This window comes from Spea bombifrons, chromosome 6 (genome assembly GCF_027358695.1).
Source record: "Spea bombifrons isolate aSpeBom1 chromosome 6, aSpeBom1.2.pri, whole genome shotgun sequence".
NCBI classification, from domain to species: domain Eukaryota; kingdom Metazoa; phylum Chordata; class Amphibia; order Anura; family Pelobatidae; genus Spea; species Spea bombifrons.
This window is the reverse complement of record NC_071092.1, coordinates 34,502,771-34,524,896: the sequence shown is the minus strand read 5'-3', so window position 1 is coordinate 34,524,896 and position 22,126 is coordinate 34,502,771. Positions and strand designations below refer to the sequence as shown.

At 40.6% G+C, this 22,126-nt stretch overlaps 1 protein-coding gene across 3 annotated transcripts in view; it reads right to left on the bottom strand.

Annotated features, from left to right (window-relative positions):
- FNBP1L (formin binding protein 1 like) overlaps positions 1-10,862 on the bottom strand; it is a 51,573-nt gene extending 40,711 nt beyond the window's left edge. For all 3 annotated transcript variants that reach the window (XM_053470122.1, XM_053470121.1, XM_053470123.1), the window contains exon 1: positions 10,723-10,862. In XM_053470122.1, the coding sequence (XP_053326097.1) occupies positions 10,723-10,746 (24 nt within the window). In that variant the 5' untranslated portion in view covers positions 10,747-10,862. The remainder of the gene's footprint in view (positions 1-10,722) is intronic.
- Between the last annotated feature and the right edge of the window lie 11,264 nt (positions 10,863-22,126).

The following is a 22,126-nucleotide window of genomic DNA, read 5'->3' as shown; positions in this document are numbered from 1 at the left end:
CACACGTTACGAGGCCTAAAAACATGAGTAATACACAACTCGGTTTTGTTTCTCCTTTACAAACACAAAAGAAATGTTATTTCCTGAGTAACAAAGCTCTGTCCCTCATTCAGCTCTTAATCACGGCGATCGCTGGTCTGGACCTTGCATGAAGTTGGTTGTAACTTTGTTCTCGTAGTCTTAATATAAAATTTCCCAAGGCTGTCAAAATAATAAGTAGCCATGCTACTTCTAGTTAGCAGGAAACCACCATTATTATAAAGAAAGTTTAAGAATAGTTTAAGCAAGAAAGAAATGCATCGCCTGCTGAGAATACGCAGGTAAAGGTGTTCATGCAATATGCATCGTAGGCATGGTATATAATCATCATGCTTGTTTAGTTCCTCCACACAAATGTACAATGACTAAGCTCAAATACACCTTGTGAATGCTGAAAATATCAAACTGGAGGAATAAGAATGTTTGTGTTTATTATCAACATGCGTTTGTTTCATCGGTTTCTGGCATGGAAGGGGTGTAAAGAATGTTAACTTTCAAGACTTTCAGTTTAAGATTTTTACATAAAACACACAAAGCATAAGAAGCGATGTTCTTCAGCAAGATGCATGAGTAGTAATGAAGGTCCTTGCATCTTCTTTTAGAACTTTAATGAATCACTAACCGCATGCTCTGAATATCTGACTTAGAAATGTTAAGATGTTTTAAGTTGATTTACATTAAGTAAAAGCATTTCAAGGTCTGACGGTTGAGATGGCTTTCAGCATTAGTTGAATTAATGGGTCTGGCGTAGACTCCAAGATCAGTAGGTTTCTTCCTTGGGACTTTTGAAACTTTTAGAACTCCGGTTTGTACATGAGACAGTTCCATTTTCTCCAGACGGGACCGAGCAAACAAGTCATCCCATAAAAGCAATTAAAACCAGATGGGAGAAATTCATAACTCATGAAATAGTTCATCAACTAGCCTAACGTCTTCATGCCTTGAATTTTTCTTCATTGCAACCAAAAGGGGTAAAGCATTTGAGTTGAAACAGTAACCATCGATATGGTTTACAGAGAATATTTCATTTGGCTTTTAAGAACTCCCTTATATTTAATAAAACAGGGGTCAGACCGCCCCCCCCAAACTGTTTGAAATTGTAATTTTGCCGTCAGAATTTGGTGCACGATTTAACCGTTTAATAAACCTTGGAAAATACCAGTAAGTAGTTAAGTAATCATAATCAAGACAACCAAAAATTTTATTTTAGTAATCCCCGTTATTTTTAACCAATTGATGTATTTCCCACCACTGATCTAAAATATCCTTTCTATAAAAAGGTAGATTGAATAAATGGTGAAGGCAGAATGAAAACTTCAGTGGTACGCATTATGTGGTGTGGCATCTAAGAAGTCTTTAAGGTTAGTGGTCCTTAGGACAGGGTTAGTAGCATTATTGTATTACTATAGTCCTCAGATAGTATATTAAAGATATAAAAACAGATTATTACATTTACCATTAAAGCGATCAATGCAAAGAGGACTGATTTTAATGAGGGGGGGCTTATACCGTGTATAACTGATATTCAGTAGTCCATATTTATAAATCTCACCTATGCAGCAAACAGTTACATATAAAGAAACCAGGTGAAATATTACATGTGTTTCTAGGGTGACTGCACTACATGGGAACTTTGCCCTAGAACTGCTCTTTATATACAGGACCACATGAGAACGTGTGTGCAAATAAAACAGCTAATCAGATAACGACAGGCGAGCATTAAAATAGAAGTTTTCAAATATAAGTAAAATTTAGGCGGCAGGCAAAAATACTCGGATTACACTATTTTATTCAGACTGGTAAATTAACCCATACATACCCAACGCAAAGTCAGAAACTAAAATAAATAAATAAACAGAAATTCTCTCCAGAATGTTTTACGGCAACGAGACCTCAAATCACAAATGGAAAAAAATATATATTAGTTTAACCAACCAGATGCTTATTGCACCAAAAGAACAGCCAAAACCTCACACTGACCAAATAAATTGGTTTTTTTTTTTTTACTTAATTTTTCCAAACACAACATATATATATCCAGCCAGAATAAAACGTCAAGCATTGAATCAGCGGTAGAGAGACAGAAGGAAATCTGAGAAAGGACATTTTTTGGAATGCTGGAATACTAAAGGAAAACAAAATTGAGGGAGGACGGTCCAGCTTAATATCATATTAGACCCTTAATGGAAAGCTTGCAATCTATATTTACCCAATAGAGGTATCATTCAAACTCCACTTGTCTCTATATATACATATCTATATATATCTACATCTAAATATCTACATCTACATATCTACATATATATATATTTATAGTTACATATGTTCCTTTTTGACACATTTGATTATATGTACAAGAATAGAGACTGTTAGCAGGGTTATTTACCCATTCTAGCATGTATATGGTTACAGTCTGGCTTCAATGGATACCCGGATTGTTATTTGGACACTAACTGTGGAAAGTATTATTTTTGGCCTATTAGAACATTTTTTCCCTTGCGTTAGGGGTTACCCATTAAAATGGAATCCATCCCCAGATTATGGTTACGAACACTTAATATTAGATAACCCGATCCCAAATCATGGAATATTTACATCAAGCAAATCCACATGATATTCTGCTTAGAGCTGTGTGGACGAGATCTATTATGTCCGGTTTTGATTTGTTTTTTTTTGCTGGTTTATTACAGAAGGGACATGGTTAGAGTCATTAAAGCATTAAAATGCCTGTAGCGTCAAAAGAGATGGGAATTCACACGGCTGTTAAGACACGTGAAAAATGACAGGGAATCTGATTGGAATCACACGTATGCATAAAGATGCTTCAGAGGGTATCAAATCAGCATTTTATAAATATATACCTCAACTAATATTACATTCCAGTATACTAAACAAAAAAACATCTATGTAACCGTTCTTAATAACTAATGAACGCCAATCTAAGTGTATCATTCTATTTCTATTGTCATCTCCTGTTCCTGCTAGGTCTGCCACCTTTGGCCACAGACGTCACCTCCCAGGCAAAAAAGGCAGTTTTAATGATTCATTTTATTAATACTTAAAGCTGTGATAATTCCTCATTCATTTTACGTGACCATGAAGGAGAGCACCATTGGATCACCAAAGGCATGGTAAGAAATTGGCTTGAGGCGGATTGTCAATGCTGGTGTAAGCGATAAGCATTGCTGTCACACACTAACACTAAACGTGTCAGCTATCCAAGAAAACAAGTTTGTCTGGTATACACAAGAAGGGCCAGCGACTTCACGGACTGCCTGACAGAGGCTTACGAGTTACAAAAATAAAGAAAATGTGTTTATTTCTCTGCAGAACCCCAGCTGGATTACTTTAAGCATCGGCACTGCTGCAAAAGGATCCCAAACCTTCACGGTCGTGACAAACGAAGCAGCGGTGCTTAGAACGCGCACCTTTAATACACACAGCAGAGGAGTTACAAACAATACATGTCTGCAGTACACGCGGAGAGCAAAGAGTTAATGCCATAGGAACCGTACCTGCACGCTCACACGGATGAAACATGATTCAGCAGCGAAGCGCCACTCCTACTCTTGCAAAACACCTGTACAAAGGAAAGACACCCCCGCTTGCTCAACCCCGTGAGGCCTGCGAGAACTACCTCCGTGCGTCGCACTGGACAACGTGTACCTTTCACCACACAGTCGGGATCCGACTGACACCAGTTAGCAAAAAGGGGAACCGATATTTATTTATATTATTACGCACATAACTATTATTATACATAACATTATTATACACACAGGAAAACTAAACATAATTCACCAAACGTTACTTCAAAGAAATAGCCCACCAGACATAATGTCAGTTATTACCTCAGACTACCATACAATTACACCTTAAAATGTATATATGATGAAATGTACAAAAAGTTTTTTGTTGTTGTTTTGAGGAAACGCACAAAGTGTCCAAGATCCTGCGATAATCCGGTTTACACTTTGGTTTCACAACATCTGGATAACCCGACACATTCCGAATGTTTCCATCGCACAAACCCAAGACATCGCTATATTAAAGGCAGGCGGTACATATATAAGGGAAAGTGAAGGGTAACGCCTACCTAGTCATGCAATCTCACTAACTGTACTATGCAGCATACAGGGCCATCCAAGCTCTTCCTGCAACAGGAGATCAGAGCTGGCATGTTATAAAGCAGGGACAGGACGGGTCCTCAACCAAGTAACACCCCAGGTAAGAAGCTCCTTCGTCTCCCCACACAAACATGCCATGTATTTTTGTACATGAAGAACGTTTCATGTGGACGCTTCTGCTGTCCCCTGATGGTTGGTATCAGACCAACTCCAACACATTGGGTGCATTTTCCGGGGCAACCTCTGGCAACCCCCACCCCCGATCTATATACATGCCTGAGTTGCTTTACACAAAGATTGGCTCGGATCTAATCAATGAGTTGAAATCATGACTCTTGCAAACTCCAGCATGAACGTATAAGCACCTTTCTAAGGTATGGGAAGCATCACAGCTGGAGCAGGACACACAAGAGCCAATTCCACACGGCCGTATCAACATGCCTGCGTCTGTGGTGTGTGGGGGTGCAGAGCAATTTTTTGCTTCATTATGATTTATACAGTATAGCACCACCATATTCCACAGCACTGTACAACAGGGTTTTAATTTTACCTATAAGTGAAGCTTACAGCAGATACATGGGATTTACTAAAGAAAGGTAGTGAGAAAGTGAACCGGACAGTCAAATGAGCATAATCCCTTCTGGCAGCCCAAAGGTTTAACAGACGTCCATCACGTTGGCTTTGCTCTGGACTAATCTGCTTTCCTTCATCCTCCTAATTATCTTCACCGATGCCTCTACTCCCCGGATAAGACCATCCGATATGAATCTAGCTTAAAAGGGAAAGTAATTGTGTGTTTTTCCTTCATGTCGCAGTTTATTGGGGGGGGGGGGTATATGTAATTTAATCTATCAGGGTCTTCAAGCTATGCATTAAAAATTGGAGGAAATCGGGAAATAAATATTTGAGAGTCCCTCTGTGAAAGAAAATGCTTCTTGTTTCAGGCCATTAAATATGTAATCACATACACTTGTGGTATTTCCAACAGGCCAATACATCTTACAGATGTAAATGGTATAAAATCTTAGAGGATATAAAATGGTTTTTGAGTTTATGGACAAACAGTCGCACAGCGGAGCTGGCGAGAGTTTGTAACAATGCTTCTAAGGGTTTATTTCAGACGGTGTACCTGGCAACGTGTTAGAACGTTATGTTTTGAAACAGGAAATCAGAATGATTTGTGGCAGGAAACAAAAAAAAATAAAGATTTACACAGAAGGGTGAAATGCATATTCGGGGGGGGATCCTTTGTGGTTATTACTGTTCAGTATTTTGCATTTTATGTATTTGAAGTTTTTTTATTGACTCGGTTAAGCTGTTGCTGAGTGCTGATGGAGCAAACGATGACGCAAATGTAAAATAAATAATAAAGTGTTGGATACAAATTTCTACTTGGCCAAAACAAAAAAACACATTCTTGAGAGCTATTGAAATGTTATAATTGGGTAAATTAATTTTCTATTTTTAATCGACTATATCAATAGGAAAAAAAGAGCATGCGAATACCCTACTCAAAACATACATTAAAGTCTTTTTTGAGGTATTTCTGGACATTTCCACCGGCAGAGGTTTGATTAACACTATAGAATCCTACAGAATGTGAAGGATAAGTATAGGATACTAAATCCATTTACATCTAAACACCGCACCAAGAGATGTATCCCTACCCAACATTATAATTGTAAGTAGGGATAAATCTCAGTATTTTTAATTAATGCCAGAGAACAGACACCACATAACTTGCTACATCATGAGCAGAAAGCATTTCTGTGCTACGCAACAGAGTTGCCATGGAAACGATAAAATAATGACAGTGTCCTTCACATACAGACACGGATGAAACAGCATGACACGTTGATGGGCACAGATCATCCATCTCACTCACACAAAAGGCCACAATAATATAAACACAGCGGACACAGCACACGCGCGCGCACACGTTTTCATTAAAATAAAACAAAAGCCTTTAGTTGATTTTGTGCATCTAAAAAGCGTGTTAGATCGTTCTGTACGTCTAAGTCATGCTCCTTGCTCACACCGACAATGGCTGCCTGGGGCAGTCAACAGAGATCAGCAACTTGACAATAGGGGAGATGTAACTGCGATGACACCGACCGCTTCCACTGAACACACACAGTGTGATTTTTACACACACATGACTTGTAGCAATCAGATACACGTGTTTATTCAATCCATAAGACTATAAGAGATAGCAATGGAGACACGTGACAGATCTGCTTCAAATTCTATTTTACTGATTCTCCAAATACCTGAATTTTAATTATTAAATTAACGCATTCATTACATGTACCATCCAGAGACTATTTCATGTAGTATTACATTCCATTTTGTTTTAATCATTGTATGTATGCATGTATGTATGTATACATTAAAGGGTCACGTGGTATTGCTTCATGACAGACTGAACTCTGTATGTTCTGGATGCCAATTATTGTTGGACCAACTGTTGTAAAGCAGGGCTGTAACAAAACACAGGCTCTGTTTGGATTATCCCGCAACCCAAAGTCAAAAATACTAATGTTCCATGTTCTTAGTGATTTTTTTATTTCAGTTTTTGTTTGGAATACAACTCAAAATAAACAGCAAGCTTTCACAATTTAACAGCTGAAACTCGGATCATCTACAACGCCCTCTTCACTGAACTTCATTTTCATCACCGGGAATTAAACTACCAAGCAATTCATCAGAGCACAAAAGGTACAGCAAGTAAAGTCCCCACTACAGGTAAACGACGGCCGGCGGTGAGAACATCTCCAACGGCAGCCGTGGAGTTCCACAGAATTCCAGACGCAAGACAGGTTGTGTTTTCTCTTTCAGTCTATTTCAGAGATACTCGTGACGGTTTATAGATAGTAACCATAGCATCAACACATGTTTCCGAACAGTGCGGCCGACAGACCAACTTAATGAATTAACCCAGAGTGCCCAACTTTACCGATATCTCTGGTGCTTGACACAGCCCATATTACACTTAATCCTGTATGAAGAAGCTGGGGCTCTGTATAATGAGACCATTCTGCTAATCATTAACAAGAAAATGACCACAGATTCATGTAATACAACTGAAGAAGTTCATAATCCAACTGAATACTTAGAATAACACATAATAATCACATTAGCATTATCAAAGAGCTACATGACATTATAATTGATTTGAATATACATGACCAAAGTACATTTGAGTATATTCTCTTTAATTTGCAATTTAAATGGATCCATGGGGATTTACTGCCATCTGCATCTTGGCTGACATTAACCCTAACCCTGGAGGCTTTTTCCACAGACTGTGCCGAGAAGCCATGTGTGATCGTGTTGGGTTTTATTCATAAAACATGGTGCAGTGAGCAGAGGATGGACTTAAACGCTACAACCCCAGTATCCATCCTCAACGAAAGCCAGGAAGAATCCTCAAGACTTGGCCACATAATATCCCGATATCTTAAGGAAAGGATTTGAATCAGGATAGACACAGAAAGCAAGACTGGTTCTTGCGTGACTGGTCCAGTGTTCAAACGGGTTTGTTCCACCAAAATCATGGAGCATTCAGGACCAAGGTTTTCAAGTAGTTTATAAAGACCTGAGAGGTTTTGAAGAAGAAGAAAAAAGACCCACGCATCTACTAAAGAACTGTGCAAATAAAAGTCTCCATACCATGTGTATGTCCTGCAATTCATTAACTACTGTGATAAAATCACCCTAAAAAAGGTTTAAGGTCAGCAGTTCACATCCACAAACCTACCACATCAAGAGTAAGCAACTCATGTTATGCCGGCTATTAAAGACTCCCACTATGACCAGCGACTAGACTGAGCATGATGTTAGTTGCAGATTGTTGCTCAGATGTTAAAACGACTCATTTGAGATGCACATTAAATGAAAAGGACACAACTAATCTCAAGCATCATATATACTTTACAGCAGTCTGCACATGTTCCAATAAGACATGGGCCAACATCCTGATACCATATGTTTCCTGCAATGGAGATCATAAGTCACCAGACACACAAGAAAATGATTTTGTTCCCGAAACGTGAGCCCTGCACAAGCTTTTCCAAAATCACCAAATATTATTTATAAATGTCAAGCCATTGCCAGTAATGAAGAGGTGTCTCGTCATTCTGCAGATCATCAAAATAGTTCGGGGAGTAGGGAACGAAAAATGATTGAAGGATCTGCATGCGAGTAAAAAGCAATCCAAAGAGTATGTTTGACTACTCTACATAAAGTATGAAGTATCAGAGGTTTATACCCCAATTGAGGTTTTAAATGAGGTTATCATTTTTATTAGACATTAAATATCTCATTATAAGCATAGCATGGATTATATAATGGCCAGAAGGTGCTCCTCAAATGACTGGTGGCTGCAATTGATGAGAGTTGTCTTAAGTAGATGGCCATCGATTGTCAAAGTCTGCATTCTTTGGTCACCAGAAGACACATTAGAGGTTTAGGATTCCTAGACTAAATTAAACAAGACCTTATCTTGATTCACATGAAGATAAAACAATATCCCTGACATCTTGCTGAGCTCAGAACTAGGATTCATGCTCGGTATGGACGCATGTCTAGTTCCTGTGATTTACCTCTGCACGACCATGCTGTCAACACGCATCTCGCACTGCATCCGTATTACATTTGCCATGCACCATACAAAGATCAAAGGAGGAATAACACAGTGTCTGTCGTTCATAGACACATCGCCCCAGCTGTACAGGACTCTATCTCTTTCATAATCTGGAAGCATTAATTTGAATACATGGATAAAGAAGGAGCGTACGTTGAAAGTTGTAAATTACAATTTCTGTAAAAACATCACACATTTAATATATCAGGCTACAATAGAAACGATACGGCACTTGGCCGTTGATCTGAAGCTCCATTTATCCTTCGCTCAGAGCCGAGAAGCGCATGCACCTGTTGTATCAACACGAGCCACCTCAGCCTGGCGTTCCCAAGAACAATCGGCGTAGGTTTCTGAATTGTCAAAAAAAAATGCTCAATTTGAATTCTTTACGAGCAAACAAACTCAGAAACCATGAAGCAGAAAGAAAGAACATACCAATCCAGTGAAGTCATCGCTACAGTCAACGGCCATTAATTAAAACAAAGTCACTAGATCCCCCTGAAAACAGACCAAGTATGATTCAGTTAACAAAACGTGGTCTTCCACTCATTTCCTCTTCGCTCCCAAGCATTCCAGATTCTAACCACATGTGCACACTGATTGAATTTTGGTTGGAAGCGTTCAATCACATTTATTTATAGAGCGGCAGCAGATTCCGTGGCGCTGTTACAACTGGGAATATAGTAAACACATAATGTGATATATATATATATATATATATATATATATATATATCATTAACACGTGTTACACATATTGAAGGACATGAGGGAGCCTGCTCCTAGGAGCTTACAATCAATTGGGATGACAATGTGTGAAACCTTGTTATATATATATAGCTATTATTGTTCAAGAATAATCCCTTTCAATGCTTAAAAGGATAGGGCTATTTTAACACTGAAGGGGTTAATCGCAGCCATCCCTTTTGCGAAAAGGCTTTGTATGCTCGCTGTTAATGCCGATTCAGTCTCCTAATTCGATGCAAAGTAATTAGAAATCACAAGCCTCTTCGCAGCCTCTCATTCTCTCACAGGGCATTGTCTGGATATTCTTAGTTACTAAACAGTTCAGTGGAAAGGTAGGGTCTGATTTTCTCTCCCCCGCTGTAGACCGCTGTCTAGCAAACCTGGTTCTTCCCCTGACAGATCACTGTGTGTTATAAAAGGACCCTGTCCCCACTACTGAGAATACAGGGATCAATGGATAGGGGGGGACAAGGAGAGGAGAAGGGGGGACAAGGAGAGAAAAGAAAAGAAAAGAAAAGAAAAAAAAAAGAAAAAGACTAGCTTCAGCCTGTATAGAGACATGAAAGAAAGGGTGTGAACAGAAACAAAGCCACCCTTTACCTGAGACCGGGCTCAATGCACACTCCAGTAACAGAGCACTAATGCCCCACAGCAGACCTGCCAGGGGCAAAAAGGTAGCCTAAAACGCTGCGTCACAATGCCAGTGACAGGTTTAATGCACAGAAATAGCCAGCACGCGCAGCCCTCTGCCCCCGGGCACCCAGCACCCTGGGTATGTAAAGCAGGGCCAGGTAAATGAATTACCCTCAGAGGAGGCATTAGCGGCATAAATACGGCTTCTTACGAAATAAAAAGCCCTCAGACTCTGCGCCTCTACAATACAGAGCAGCTCAATAACTGCCCCGCCACCCCTTCCCTCCCGAAATGCCACACTAATCGCCAGGGCACAGCGTGCGCCTCGCAAAATAGCGCCTTTATCTGCTTCATTGGCGCTAATTGCCAGCAGGCGAGAGCACACAGCCCCGGCCAGCCGACACAGCACCGGGCCGGACCTCCAAATCACCTTCACACCCTCCCTCCTTACTCCAAGGAAACAAAAGCGCCCCGGGAGCGGAGTGGGGGCGCCTCCGGAACCCCAGCCTCCCTCACCGGGCTCGGTACTCACCCAAAGCTCCGTGCCCCAGCTCATGGCTCCGGCTGGGTGGTGGGGACAGGAGGGTGTCGGTATCCGGGTGTCGCTGAAAAAGAGGACGGGCGGCTCCGTGTACCGTGCGGCTCCTTCCTTGTGTTGTGTGAAGCTAGGGAGGGGGGAGTAGCCAGCAGGAGGGAGGAGGGAAAGGGGGCGGTACTGGGGAGGGAGTGCTGGATGGGTGGGAATAGGGGATAGGATTGGCAGGAAGGATGGCACGGGAGAAAGGTGGGGGGGGGGTGATGGGGAAGGGCTACCAAAATGGTGACTGGTATGCAGGACGGGACTGATCAGAAGAGAATCAGGGATGTCAGGATGTGTATCTTGGAGAGGAGATGGAATCGAAATATTTAAATTCATAAAGAAGTTTATTTCAAATGAAAGAGGATCAGAGGCTTAGATGTAATGCAAGGAAGTTTTACTTTACTGGGAGAGTGATAGATATGCAGAACAGTATCCCAGCAGGGGTGGTAGAGGCTAGTACAGTGCTTGGGATAGGCATGAAGCTATGCTGAGTCTAAGATGAGACCAAGGACTGAGTAAGGTCAGAGTCTTTATGTGGCTAGTAGTCCGCAGGGGTTGGAGGGAGCGGCTCCTGATAATAAACCCCAAATACATTTCAGTGTTACCCTTTTACGTTGCACTAAATAGCTTTTAATCTGCACATATATATATATTTGATGTTCGTATGTCATGTACCTTTCGGGGTGAAGGGGCAGATTCTCGGCGTCACTCCTTCCTTTTCTACATTGCTGCGCAGTTAAGTGACGCTGATATAAAAGAATGCTGTGACTCGTTTGGAACCAAACATTATTTTCACAGCAAATGGTTAATTCTAAAAATAACAACTAACAACAAAGAACCCTAAATACATTGGCATTAAACATGCTATTTATAGAACCTTTAATGTGATAACTTTTTCATCGAATGATTTAGAAACTACGAATTATGGAAATATGCCAAGGCATTTGAGTTCCTTTTGTCTGTTTTGGCTTGAGGGCCGCACTCCATGATGCCTGGGCTCACCAAACCTTACACAGGAAGCACGGGGCCGGCTCGGTCCACGACACGAAGAAGGAAACGTGACCTATTGCTTTCAGGGCTAGAGGGCCGTCTCGGTCCACGACACGAAGAAGGAAACGTGACCTATCGCTTTCAGGGCTAGCGGAGACCGAGAGCCCACCTTTATAATGACAAATAACACATTAATGGCCGCGGGGCCCATAACTATTTCACCACTAAGACTGACCTATGATAATGTTGTTATTTTTACGTTTTTTTAGGACATGGGAAGCGACCCTCATAGCAAATGTACATTTGTAAGGGTAATGTATATCTCAGAATCCTGATTTTTTTTAGTTTTTCTCCTTTTCTACTAGCCCCAGCCAGCAGGAGCAACAAAGGGTAATGGTTTTGCGCATGCCCTGCCCATCTCCATACCTGGGAACTCTAAGGGTTTGACCCAGAGATCTCCAGGTGCAGCACCGCTTCTCCGCGCCAAGACCCAAATCCTCCGGGTAGCGGGAGGGGGTATTGACACACCCTGCTCCCCCCCCATTTTCCCTTTAAATGGGGTGTTTCCCACTGACAACGCCCCTGACATCAGCGGTAACTCCCACCGACGTCACGGGACCGCCCGCTGATTTCAGTGGCACCCCTTTGACTCGGATATTGGGTTACTGTCCATTTCAGTCAAACTGGAAACTTCTCCGGGTCGACATTGTGACACGCCCCAGTCCCCGCCCCACTCCCGTCCCACTCCCCGCCCCACTCCCGTCCCACTCCCGGCCCACTCCCCGCCCACTGATGTCAGCTAATGAGTTGCGGGGCCCAATGACTTGACATTGAAGCAACACAAGAAACCAAGACAGCAGAGGTGTTACCAACTCCTTTAACTGCATCGCCTTTAGAGATATTATAAAAAAGAAAAGAAAAGCACATGTATGTTTTACAGTCCCTTCCAACATGAGAAATGTTTTATATCTGTACAAATAGGAATTTTCTCTCCATTAAAACTTAAACCCTCCTATAAAACTGTCAGATTTACAGTTTATTGTAGGTGCACAAAACCTTCTATGAGACACTAACTGAACACGGTAAAAACACCCCATTTTATTATTTTTATCTCCATTGTCTGTACCAGACAGTCTGTAAAACATTATTATAGCAAATACAAAACTAGAAGTGCCAAAAAAAATACCAAAACAACCATTCTTGTTTTCTTCAGGGGCTTCACTCTCTGATGTGTGGCCCCTTCCTTCCCTGGCTAGAAGTCCTGCAGGATGGCTTGATCTTCTTGGTCCTTCCCCGTGAGGAAAAGGACCACTAAAATCTTTGATTGAGGGACGGGGCCACTCCTGAGAGCTACCTATCTCCTCGCTAACCAGAAAAACCAGGACCACAGCATTTTCGGGTGCAACACAAATAGGCAATACTCTGTTTCCAGTAATGAATAAATTACACAAGAAAACAGACACTAGACATACCTATAAGAACCACCACATGAGGTGCATTTATCTATCACTCCCACCTGTATGCATTCTTCTGAAGATTCATTAACTTTTTGTTTTTCTTTTACTCTCCCTACTGTTTCAGAAATTGCGTCTTCCCAAAATTGTGGAGTAGAGTTTCTTCTGTCAGCCGTCTTTATCCTATAATTAGCATGGAAGTTGGAATCCACATAAACATTGCATGGTAATAGGGATAGCATCAGCTCAAAATAAATTATGCCCCCATTTCCAAACCCCTCCTCCTATTATTTTACAGCACATTTATTTTTCTTGGACTGGTGTTCAGTGATTTACATAAATGTTACCATACTTACACACATACTCACATACATACACATACTAACATACTTACACACTGATATACTTACACACATACTAACATACATTCACATACTAACATACTTACACACTGATATACTTACACACATACTAACATACACACGCACTGACATACTTACACACATACTAACATACATACACATACTAACATACTTACACACATACTAACATGCATACACATACTAACATACTTACACACATACTAACATACGGTACATACATATACTAACATACTTCATACTTACACACACACTGACATACTCACACACATACTAACATACATACACATACTAACATACAGACACACTGACATACTTACACCCATACTAACATACATACACACACTTACATACTTACACACGCACACTAATATACTTACACAGGCACACTGACATACTTACACACATACTAACATACATACAAACACTATCATACTTACACACATAGACACAGACATACTTACCCACACACACTGACATACACACATACTAACATACATACACACACTAACATACTTACACACATAGACACAGACATACTTACCCACACACACTGACATACACACATACTAACATACATACACACACACACTAACATACTTACACACACATACTAACATACATACATACACTATCATACTTACACACATAGACACTGACATACTTATTCACATACACGCCTACCTTAGTTGGCTGAGGAAGAGGCAGTCCATCGGCCGGTGACAGCTGTGCTGCCCCCTCACACATTTCCCATGTGTGAGCGATATATCCCGGTGCACAGACTCAGTCAGTGTGCTGAGGGTAAGGGAGCGCCAATAAAATGGGCCAGTGTTAGCTCTGTCGCTCGGTCCCTCCATGCATTTACTGTTGAACGTGGGATTGATTGATGGAGTTGGGCAGCAAACTGTCTCCAATGCCGCCCTCCACTAAGTGCCGCCTGATGGAGGGCTGGCCGTGCATCAGCTTACAATGTAGGAAACACATCAGAATGTTTAGCATCTCACTTGTGCTTGAATCCTGTATTGTTTGCGTCTTGGCACAGTGGCAGTATCATAGCTAATGACGTTCAAGCTTTTAAGGAAGGTTTATTGTAATAATAATAATAAAACAGGCGTACGCAGTACCTGGAATGTTAATTAGGTTAAAGGGTTGTTTCAAAGGCCTATGTAATATTACAAGTAATTACCATGCCATTGTTCCATTAGTGAAACCGGCAGACATCGAGATAAAGTGGGCATATTAAGATAACATCAGTTAATACTTACACATAGATTACTACTACTACATAGATTGAGAAAGTTTCTCATTGGCGACTACGGGATATTTCCTGAAATGTCCGCTGCCCAACCTTGTTTATGTCAGAGACAAATTGCAAGCAAATTTAAGTGACATCAATATGTGGTGAAACGTATGTTTCTTACACCTAGATCCACCTGGCAATTGCAAAGCCCCTTTCAGTGAACTGGAGGCCACCATGCAGGAGATGGACCTGTTCTGTCTGAGCTGGAGACCAGACTTCACTGACGGTCAAGAGGTTTATGTTTTTGAAAAGAACAAACTGTGGACTAAACTCCAACTGAAAGACTAAGACAAACCGATATATGAGGTAAAGAGGGCCCTGCTCACAGGCTTGCCATCATTTTAGTGCTCTTTAGAAGTCATCTTCAAATGGATCACAGTACAGAAATGGATACATGTACAGAATGGGTACATGAGATGGCTAGGGTGCAAAATGGAGTCATACTAGTTTGAAACACACGTATACACGCTAACATTAGACTGGGAAAAACCATGAAATAAAACCTAAAACTGGTACAGAAACAAGACTGAACTCTTGGGGGATCAAGCTAATTTTCAGCAAGTTACAGGCTTAGTATTTATCTCATTTCAGAAGAATGAGGATCAGCACTTTAATTAGTCATTATTGCTGTGTCCCGCACTATGGAAATTAAATGTTTCAGGTCCTGATGTAAATAATGCGCACTGCTAATTCCGCCTTCATTTTGTTAATTTTGCTTGAGTACCAATGTCAGTAGTCATTAATCTGTATTAGATTTGTGTGCACTACAAAGAATAGTAAGGCCACGCCATCCTCTAAAAGTAAGGAGAAAAGCATCAGTAGGCATACATAGGAAATTAAAATACAATAAATTAAACGTATTAGCTGAGGTCACTGAGAATGAAGGTTACGAAGCTCTACGACTGCACTTAAGCCGAGAGCGACAATGAATTCAGCACTCACGAGTAGTCATCAGGGCTGCATCCCCGCTGACTTCTGCTGGGAGTCTGGAACTCGGTTCTAGAGTTGAATTTAGGAGGAATATCATTGCAGTCCAGTTGGTAACGAGTTCCTCCCAAGTGCTGCTAATGAGTGACTTGATGGTGGCTAACTAGGCCAATTAATATCAGTATAAGTAAACATTTTTTGTTCACATGTAAGCATCAACCATTGGTTAAATATGGCATATGTAAGCTGTCTTAATTGGTGGCTTTATCTGGCAATGTCCCTCACAATCATATTGGCTTTTCTCAATGTCCTAGATATTGCTACAAACATATAAAGAAGCAAAGAAACCTGTTCAAACCATTCTCTTAAGTTACTTAAACATTTTTTTGTAACAAGTAAGCAGCCTAAATATTTATAACACTTAATAATTTGTTTTCATATGCAAGGGTGCACCAAGAGGCAAATAGTCAGGTCTTCAGTGCCAAGACCGGAGTGCGGATGGCCAGGCATTCATAACACTTCAAGACCAGAGGCTGCCAAATGACCTAAGTGCCTCCATCTGGATCTGTGCAGTCACATGTGACATTTACATACTGGCCAGCCATATCCAACCAGTAGCCGCACACTGTAACACCAGATCGGCTGCAGCTCCCAATCAGATGACTATGTAGCGCTGTTGGCCAGGGTCCTTCCCTGGTGTGCCAGATGGCCAGTCCGGGTCTGACTCTCCCTGGATGAATACCCCCATACTGAATTTGCCACCCATCTGTCCTTCAATGCCAAAAATAAGGACATCTAGTCTCTTCCTAAAAACGATGTATTGTGTGTGTGTTCTTCAGCCTAATGATAAATCGGCCAACCATTGCAGGAGCAATTTAATACAAATCTGTTTCTTTTCATTTGTGAATCCCGAGATTCTAGCCATATTTATGATAATATAACACAAAGGTGTATTCGTCTTTAAAATGCATTAATCCACAGAGGGCATTAGCAAAATGTGTTTTCAATATTAGTAAAATCTTTTTAGAGGTCTGGAAAAAGCTGTGGCTAATCACCAGAACAACTGAAGGGTTATATAACTAAATATCTCCCGTTCTGTGGATGCCCTTTTAGCAAAGAAGCAAATAATTGGATTGAGCTGAGATTATCTTTCCTTTGAATGTGGGACACTTGACATGTTATAAACACAGCACCATTCAGTGTCCTCAAAAAGACTAAAAAGGTCACCTTTGGCCTCGCCATTCCAGGCCAGATTGTTCCAGGAATAGACAATGTCACTCTCGTGTAATACACAACATGCTTCTCCTTGTTAATGCAGATTTATTTACATCCCACAGACAATGCAAACACTAACGTGAATAACTGATTAGAGAGAGATGCCAATAAGAGTCAACCAAACCCATGCAAATATGTCAACATTTATTCAGTTTTAAAATAAATCCAACACTTTTTTCGATTTTAAAGTCAGATAACGAAAATAGAGACTGTACACAATTTTGAGTATATATATATATATATATATATATAGATAACTTTTTAATATTTTAACATTATATTATAAATATAGGGCTTGCTGGTGTTTTTCACATGTGGAAATATAGAGTGGAAAATATGAATTTTGAGTATAATGTATAATAGTCAAGCAAAGGAAACAGAAACATTTTTTACCACACGAGAGTCCCATACAATAGGTTTCAAAGATAATTACACATTATATACACAGGATATCCTGGACTCCCAATGACCTAACATCTACACAACAAATACAGTCATGCGGCTAAGACATAATAGCTCTTAAAGCTTAAAGGCTGGCTCCAAGTCATCTGATCAGGTTAGTAGCCGTTATTCAACCAAATTCTTTTTCCACCCGTGTCGCTGACCCTTCATACCCTTCCTTCCTATATATGTGGACAGTGATGTATCCTTGCCAAGGCCAAGTCCGGCAGGTACTGAAGGGTGGCAGGCCCAGGGTGGGGTGGCAGTCCCCTGCTACAAAATGGGGGCAGATTGTCTTCTTAGGATGTTTTATCCTGGTGCTCCACGTCTTGTGGCATTGTATGGCTTTTAACATGTTCCAGATGGGGTCTAGGGCAGCCCCAAAGGTAAATATGTCACTGTGTATGGAAAGGGTAAACCAACATTCTTGATAGGTTGGCTGGTATAGATATAATGCCACCCCATTACTCCCCAGCAGGCACTAATAATTCTACTTGGAGAATTAAACATTAAAAGATTTGCACCCAGGGACAGTTACACCCCATTTTTGTTGACTTTTTTTTTAGACTAAGCACCAATAATGAAACAAAGTCTTCTTGTCTCTTTTGATGTTTCTTGCTGGATTTGTGTTTCATAATCTGAGACTTTTGTCTTTAAAGTAAATGACATAAAAGAAATGGAATGATAACTTTATTGCCCGTAACTACACAAATGCCATGTGATTTCCCAGGTCTAGACTGAGTCATTGTGTCCGGGAGACAGAACTAATTAGTAAAATGAAGGTAGTGACTGTATTTCTGAAATACCATTTCCCTTCACTGCCTTTATTATCCCAGATAAAGAATACAATTATTAAAGGTGCCGTTCCACCTACTCTGCTAAACGAAACACTTTTATTAGAAATTACAAACAACTTGGAAAAAAACAGCTTGGAATAAAGCAGACAACGATAGGTTATTGCTATAGACACTTAAAAAGTTTCTTAAAAGTTTTTGTCTTGTTTTTATGCGGCTAAACCCTCAGATGAAAGAATAAAATGATAATTCTGCTAAGGTTTATTTGCTTAACAGAATGAAAATCCTCTTTTATTTCATTGTACCTCATTGACATTATGAGGGTTATGAAACGCTAGTAATTTACATTTAGTTTTTCGGGGACATATGGGTGTGGATTCAGCAGGATTCAGTTGTGTGAGCTGACCAGGCCCGGACTGGCCATCTGGCAAACTGGGCAACGCCACTGACAAACCAGCTCTCCATAGTCAATTAGGAGCTGCAGATCAGGTGTTACCATGTATGACCACCGGCCGGATATTCCTGGCCGCTCGCTTCAAGCATATCAAAGCGTAACAGGCGGCTGTGCGGGTCCAGACACAATTATTTCATTTGGTGGCTGCTGGCCTTCAAGTCCAAGATTTATATGTGTCCTGCAAGGGGGTCCCCCTCTATTTTTGTGACACCACTGAAGCCTGCAGGGTACATTTCCTGGTTAAAGGGATGCATACATCCCAACAGTTCAGGTTTTCGAAGGATGCCCCAATTCTTCAAAGAGCTTGGGCCTGTTAAGAAGATCCTCTGATCTTATCCGGCCAACCCAGATAAGTGAAAAACACATTGCCTCCTCTCAGGTAAGGTGGATGAGTGGTACCCAAATCTCTCTATCCTTCTTTCTTCACTTGATATTTCCTAAGAGATCATCATGTTTTGTGTGTGTGAGCTCATCACACTGATCTACAGCCCTAAAAGCTACAGTTACGTGCATAGAAACAGCAGGGAATTGTTTTATATATTAGAGTGATCAAATACAACAGATTATTCAATTTTATGAATAGCTATCAATAAGTTACATAAAAAAGTCTTCTGTCTACTGACCACACCTCAAATCTCTCTGTCTAAAACAAAAATGGAGAGGAAGAGAGAGAGAGAGAGAGATAGAATAATAATAATAATAATAATAATAATAATAATAATGGTTTTTGTGTTGTTGATGGCATTGGTAATTCTCGAATTGTACCTTATATGTTTTGTGGTCTTCTAGAACTTTTCCCTAACTATCATCTAACTTTTTTCTTATTATTTTAAAGTCAGGCAGCCTGAGCTATAATGATAATTTATGACCTTGTCCTCCCTGCAGTTTTCACAGATGGGTTATCTCACCCAATCGATGAGCCAACTGGCAGCCTGTTTATTTGTCTTTCCCATGATCCCACCAGAGGTGAGCAGATAAGGAGACATGCTGAGACTGGGAGACATACTCTACCTAATTATAGCTGAGGTCTAATTTCTGCTGGTTTAGACTGCTTTGAAATATTTTTGGTTTGAAAAAAATATATAAACCAAACTGAAACAAATATGGAATCAAACTTTAAAAATGAGTTATACATAACCTTAAGCTACACTCTTAGGGGAACTTCTCAACATCTGCCAAATTTCACATAAGGACATCAATGCATGTGAGGCTCCGCATCCATTATGGACATAACATCAAGAAGAATTCCACCCTTAGAATTCATTATCCTTTCCATTTTTTGTGGTGCGGGTTCATATGATGTCCCATTTATTGACCCTGCCGAGTACCCAATAGCCCGGGGAGTGCAGATGCTCATTTCCTTTGTTTTTATTGAAAAAAGTTATTGCCTAGTTACTACTACTGAAACAATGTTACATGATGGTCATATCAGTAACATAGTGGCTACATGGTAAACTGTTTTGTATAATAAAATAATTTTCAATGAATTGACTTCAAGTGTTATTCTCAATCAGGCTAATTTGTATCAGAGATATTTGTTGTGATGTATAAGGCAGGTGTGATGGGAGTAGGAGTGTTGGTGCCCAGCAGGGGGAAGGGTGTCTCAGGATCTGCATTGGGCAGCTGAATACAATAAAGTTTGAACTGGGCTCCTTTGCTGATCCCCATTGAATAACATGGTAGGTGCTTCTCCTGTTGGGTGCCCTCCTCCCTGGAGAGGTGAGGCAATTCTCCCATTAGCTACCTTATCCCCACCCCAAAGGCGTGCCATAATCTTATTGGTTGTTCTTTATGTAAATCCCTCTGTCTATTGGATTTTGCATTCCAAACCCTAATTTAAACCACCACCCATTCTTTATCTCCCTATTGTTCTGGTGTATATAAAATACCTGGTTTTGTCCCTAATGGAGATATGTCTGTTCCTATATACCTGCGTGGTATGTTTTTCTACATGGATGGTCTTAAAAATCCCCTTTGGTTCCCATTTTTTTCAGAGAGTATTGAGGCACATTTTTAGTTATTATACAGGTCTATTTAGACTATAGATTCTAGACTATAGATTTAGTGAATAGTAACAGATCAGCTATAAGGTCTATTTCATACAATCTGTGGCATAAACTATGTTTGTTGAGAATGTTAGATAACAGCTGGGCAGTAAGTAGTAACTCCAATGCCACGACATCAGTTGTAGTTTCTGAGGTCAGGGTCATGAAGCAATGGGCTTCTGATCAAAAATCATGATGGCAATGCGAGTTAACATTAAGTAGGCACCATCCTTCTGGTAGAGTCAGTGGCATGCCAATGGTGGATCCACTGGAGTACCTCAAAACCTGTTCAATTCCATGAGTTAATGGTATTTATTATGAAATGTTTATGTGGGGTAAAGAAATCTGTACAGACAATATTCAAACATCCAAGCAAGAAACATATGATAACCCCACATTGCTTGAGCTATCCTTCCTATTCAAGCACTGATCCCCGATTTTGCATGTTGCAACATTTGCCCCTAGCATCCAATGATCAGCTACGGACTGATCACTCTATTCCAAAATACTGCTTACATTATTTGGCTTTCCAATTTGGCTTACAGTTACCGGCTTTAGAAGCCAGAAGAAACACTCACTTATGTAGACATAATCTGTCATTGGTGTTGATGGGGGGGGGGGGTCCAGCCATAATAAATATGTATTCAAACATAAGCTCTCCAGTGTTGTAATGTGGCAGGCAATTTCTAATTTCTAAGGCTGAGGACAGCTCTCATCCATTATGGATAGTTAATGTGTCTTAAAGCCTCTGTGTTTTATGCGTGAGACCTTAGATGGTAGTGGTCAATGTCAAAGGAAGGTTGTTTCAGAAAGATTTGTGCCAACAGAGACACCAAACCAGTCAGGATCAGCTTATCTGTAGAGGTAGACATCAGGTAAGTGAGTTGAAGGAATGATAAATATGTATTAACATACTACAGGGATGAGACAAGGAGGAGAAGGGGGAACAAAAAGGAAAAGGTGAGCAAGTGAAAGGTGGGACAAGCTGCAAGCAAGGTGGAAAGGGGAAGAATGACAAAAAAGGGTTCACAGGCTGTAAAGGGGTTAAAAAACGTCTTGGGTACCATGAAGCGCAAACATCTGCGGCAGCCTTTTATTCCCTCGATCGTGATGGCACAATGGCCTTGAGTGTCCAAATACCTAGTTTTTACTATTGTGTGTTTAAATATATTACTCAGTAAACGATGTTTTATAATTTAACAGAATGGGCTGTCTTTTCCGTAGGGCAAGGGAAGCAGGTGGCCAGGGGCCTGCACAGTGTTCATGCTCCAACAGCTGCCCCTTTGCCTTCTGTCT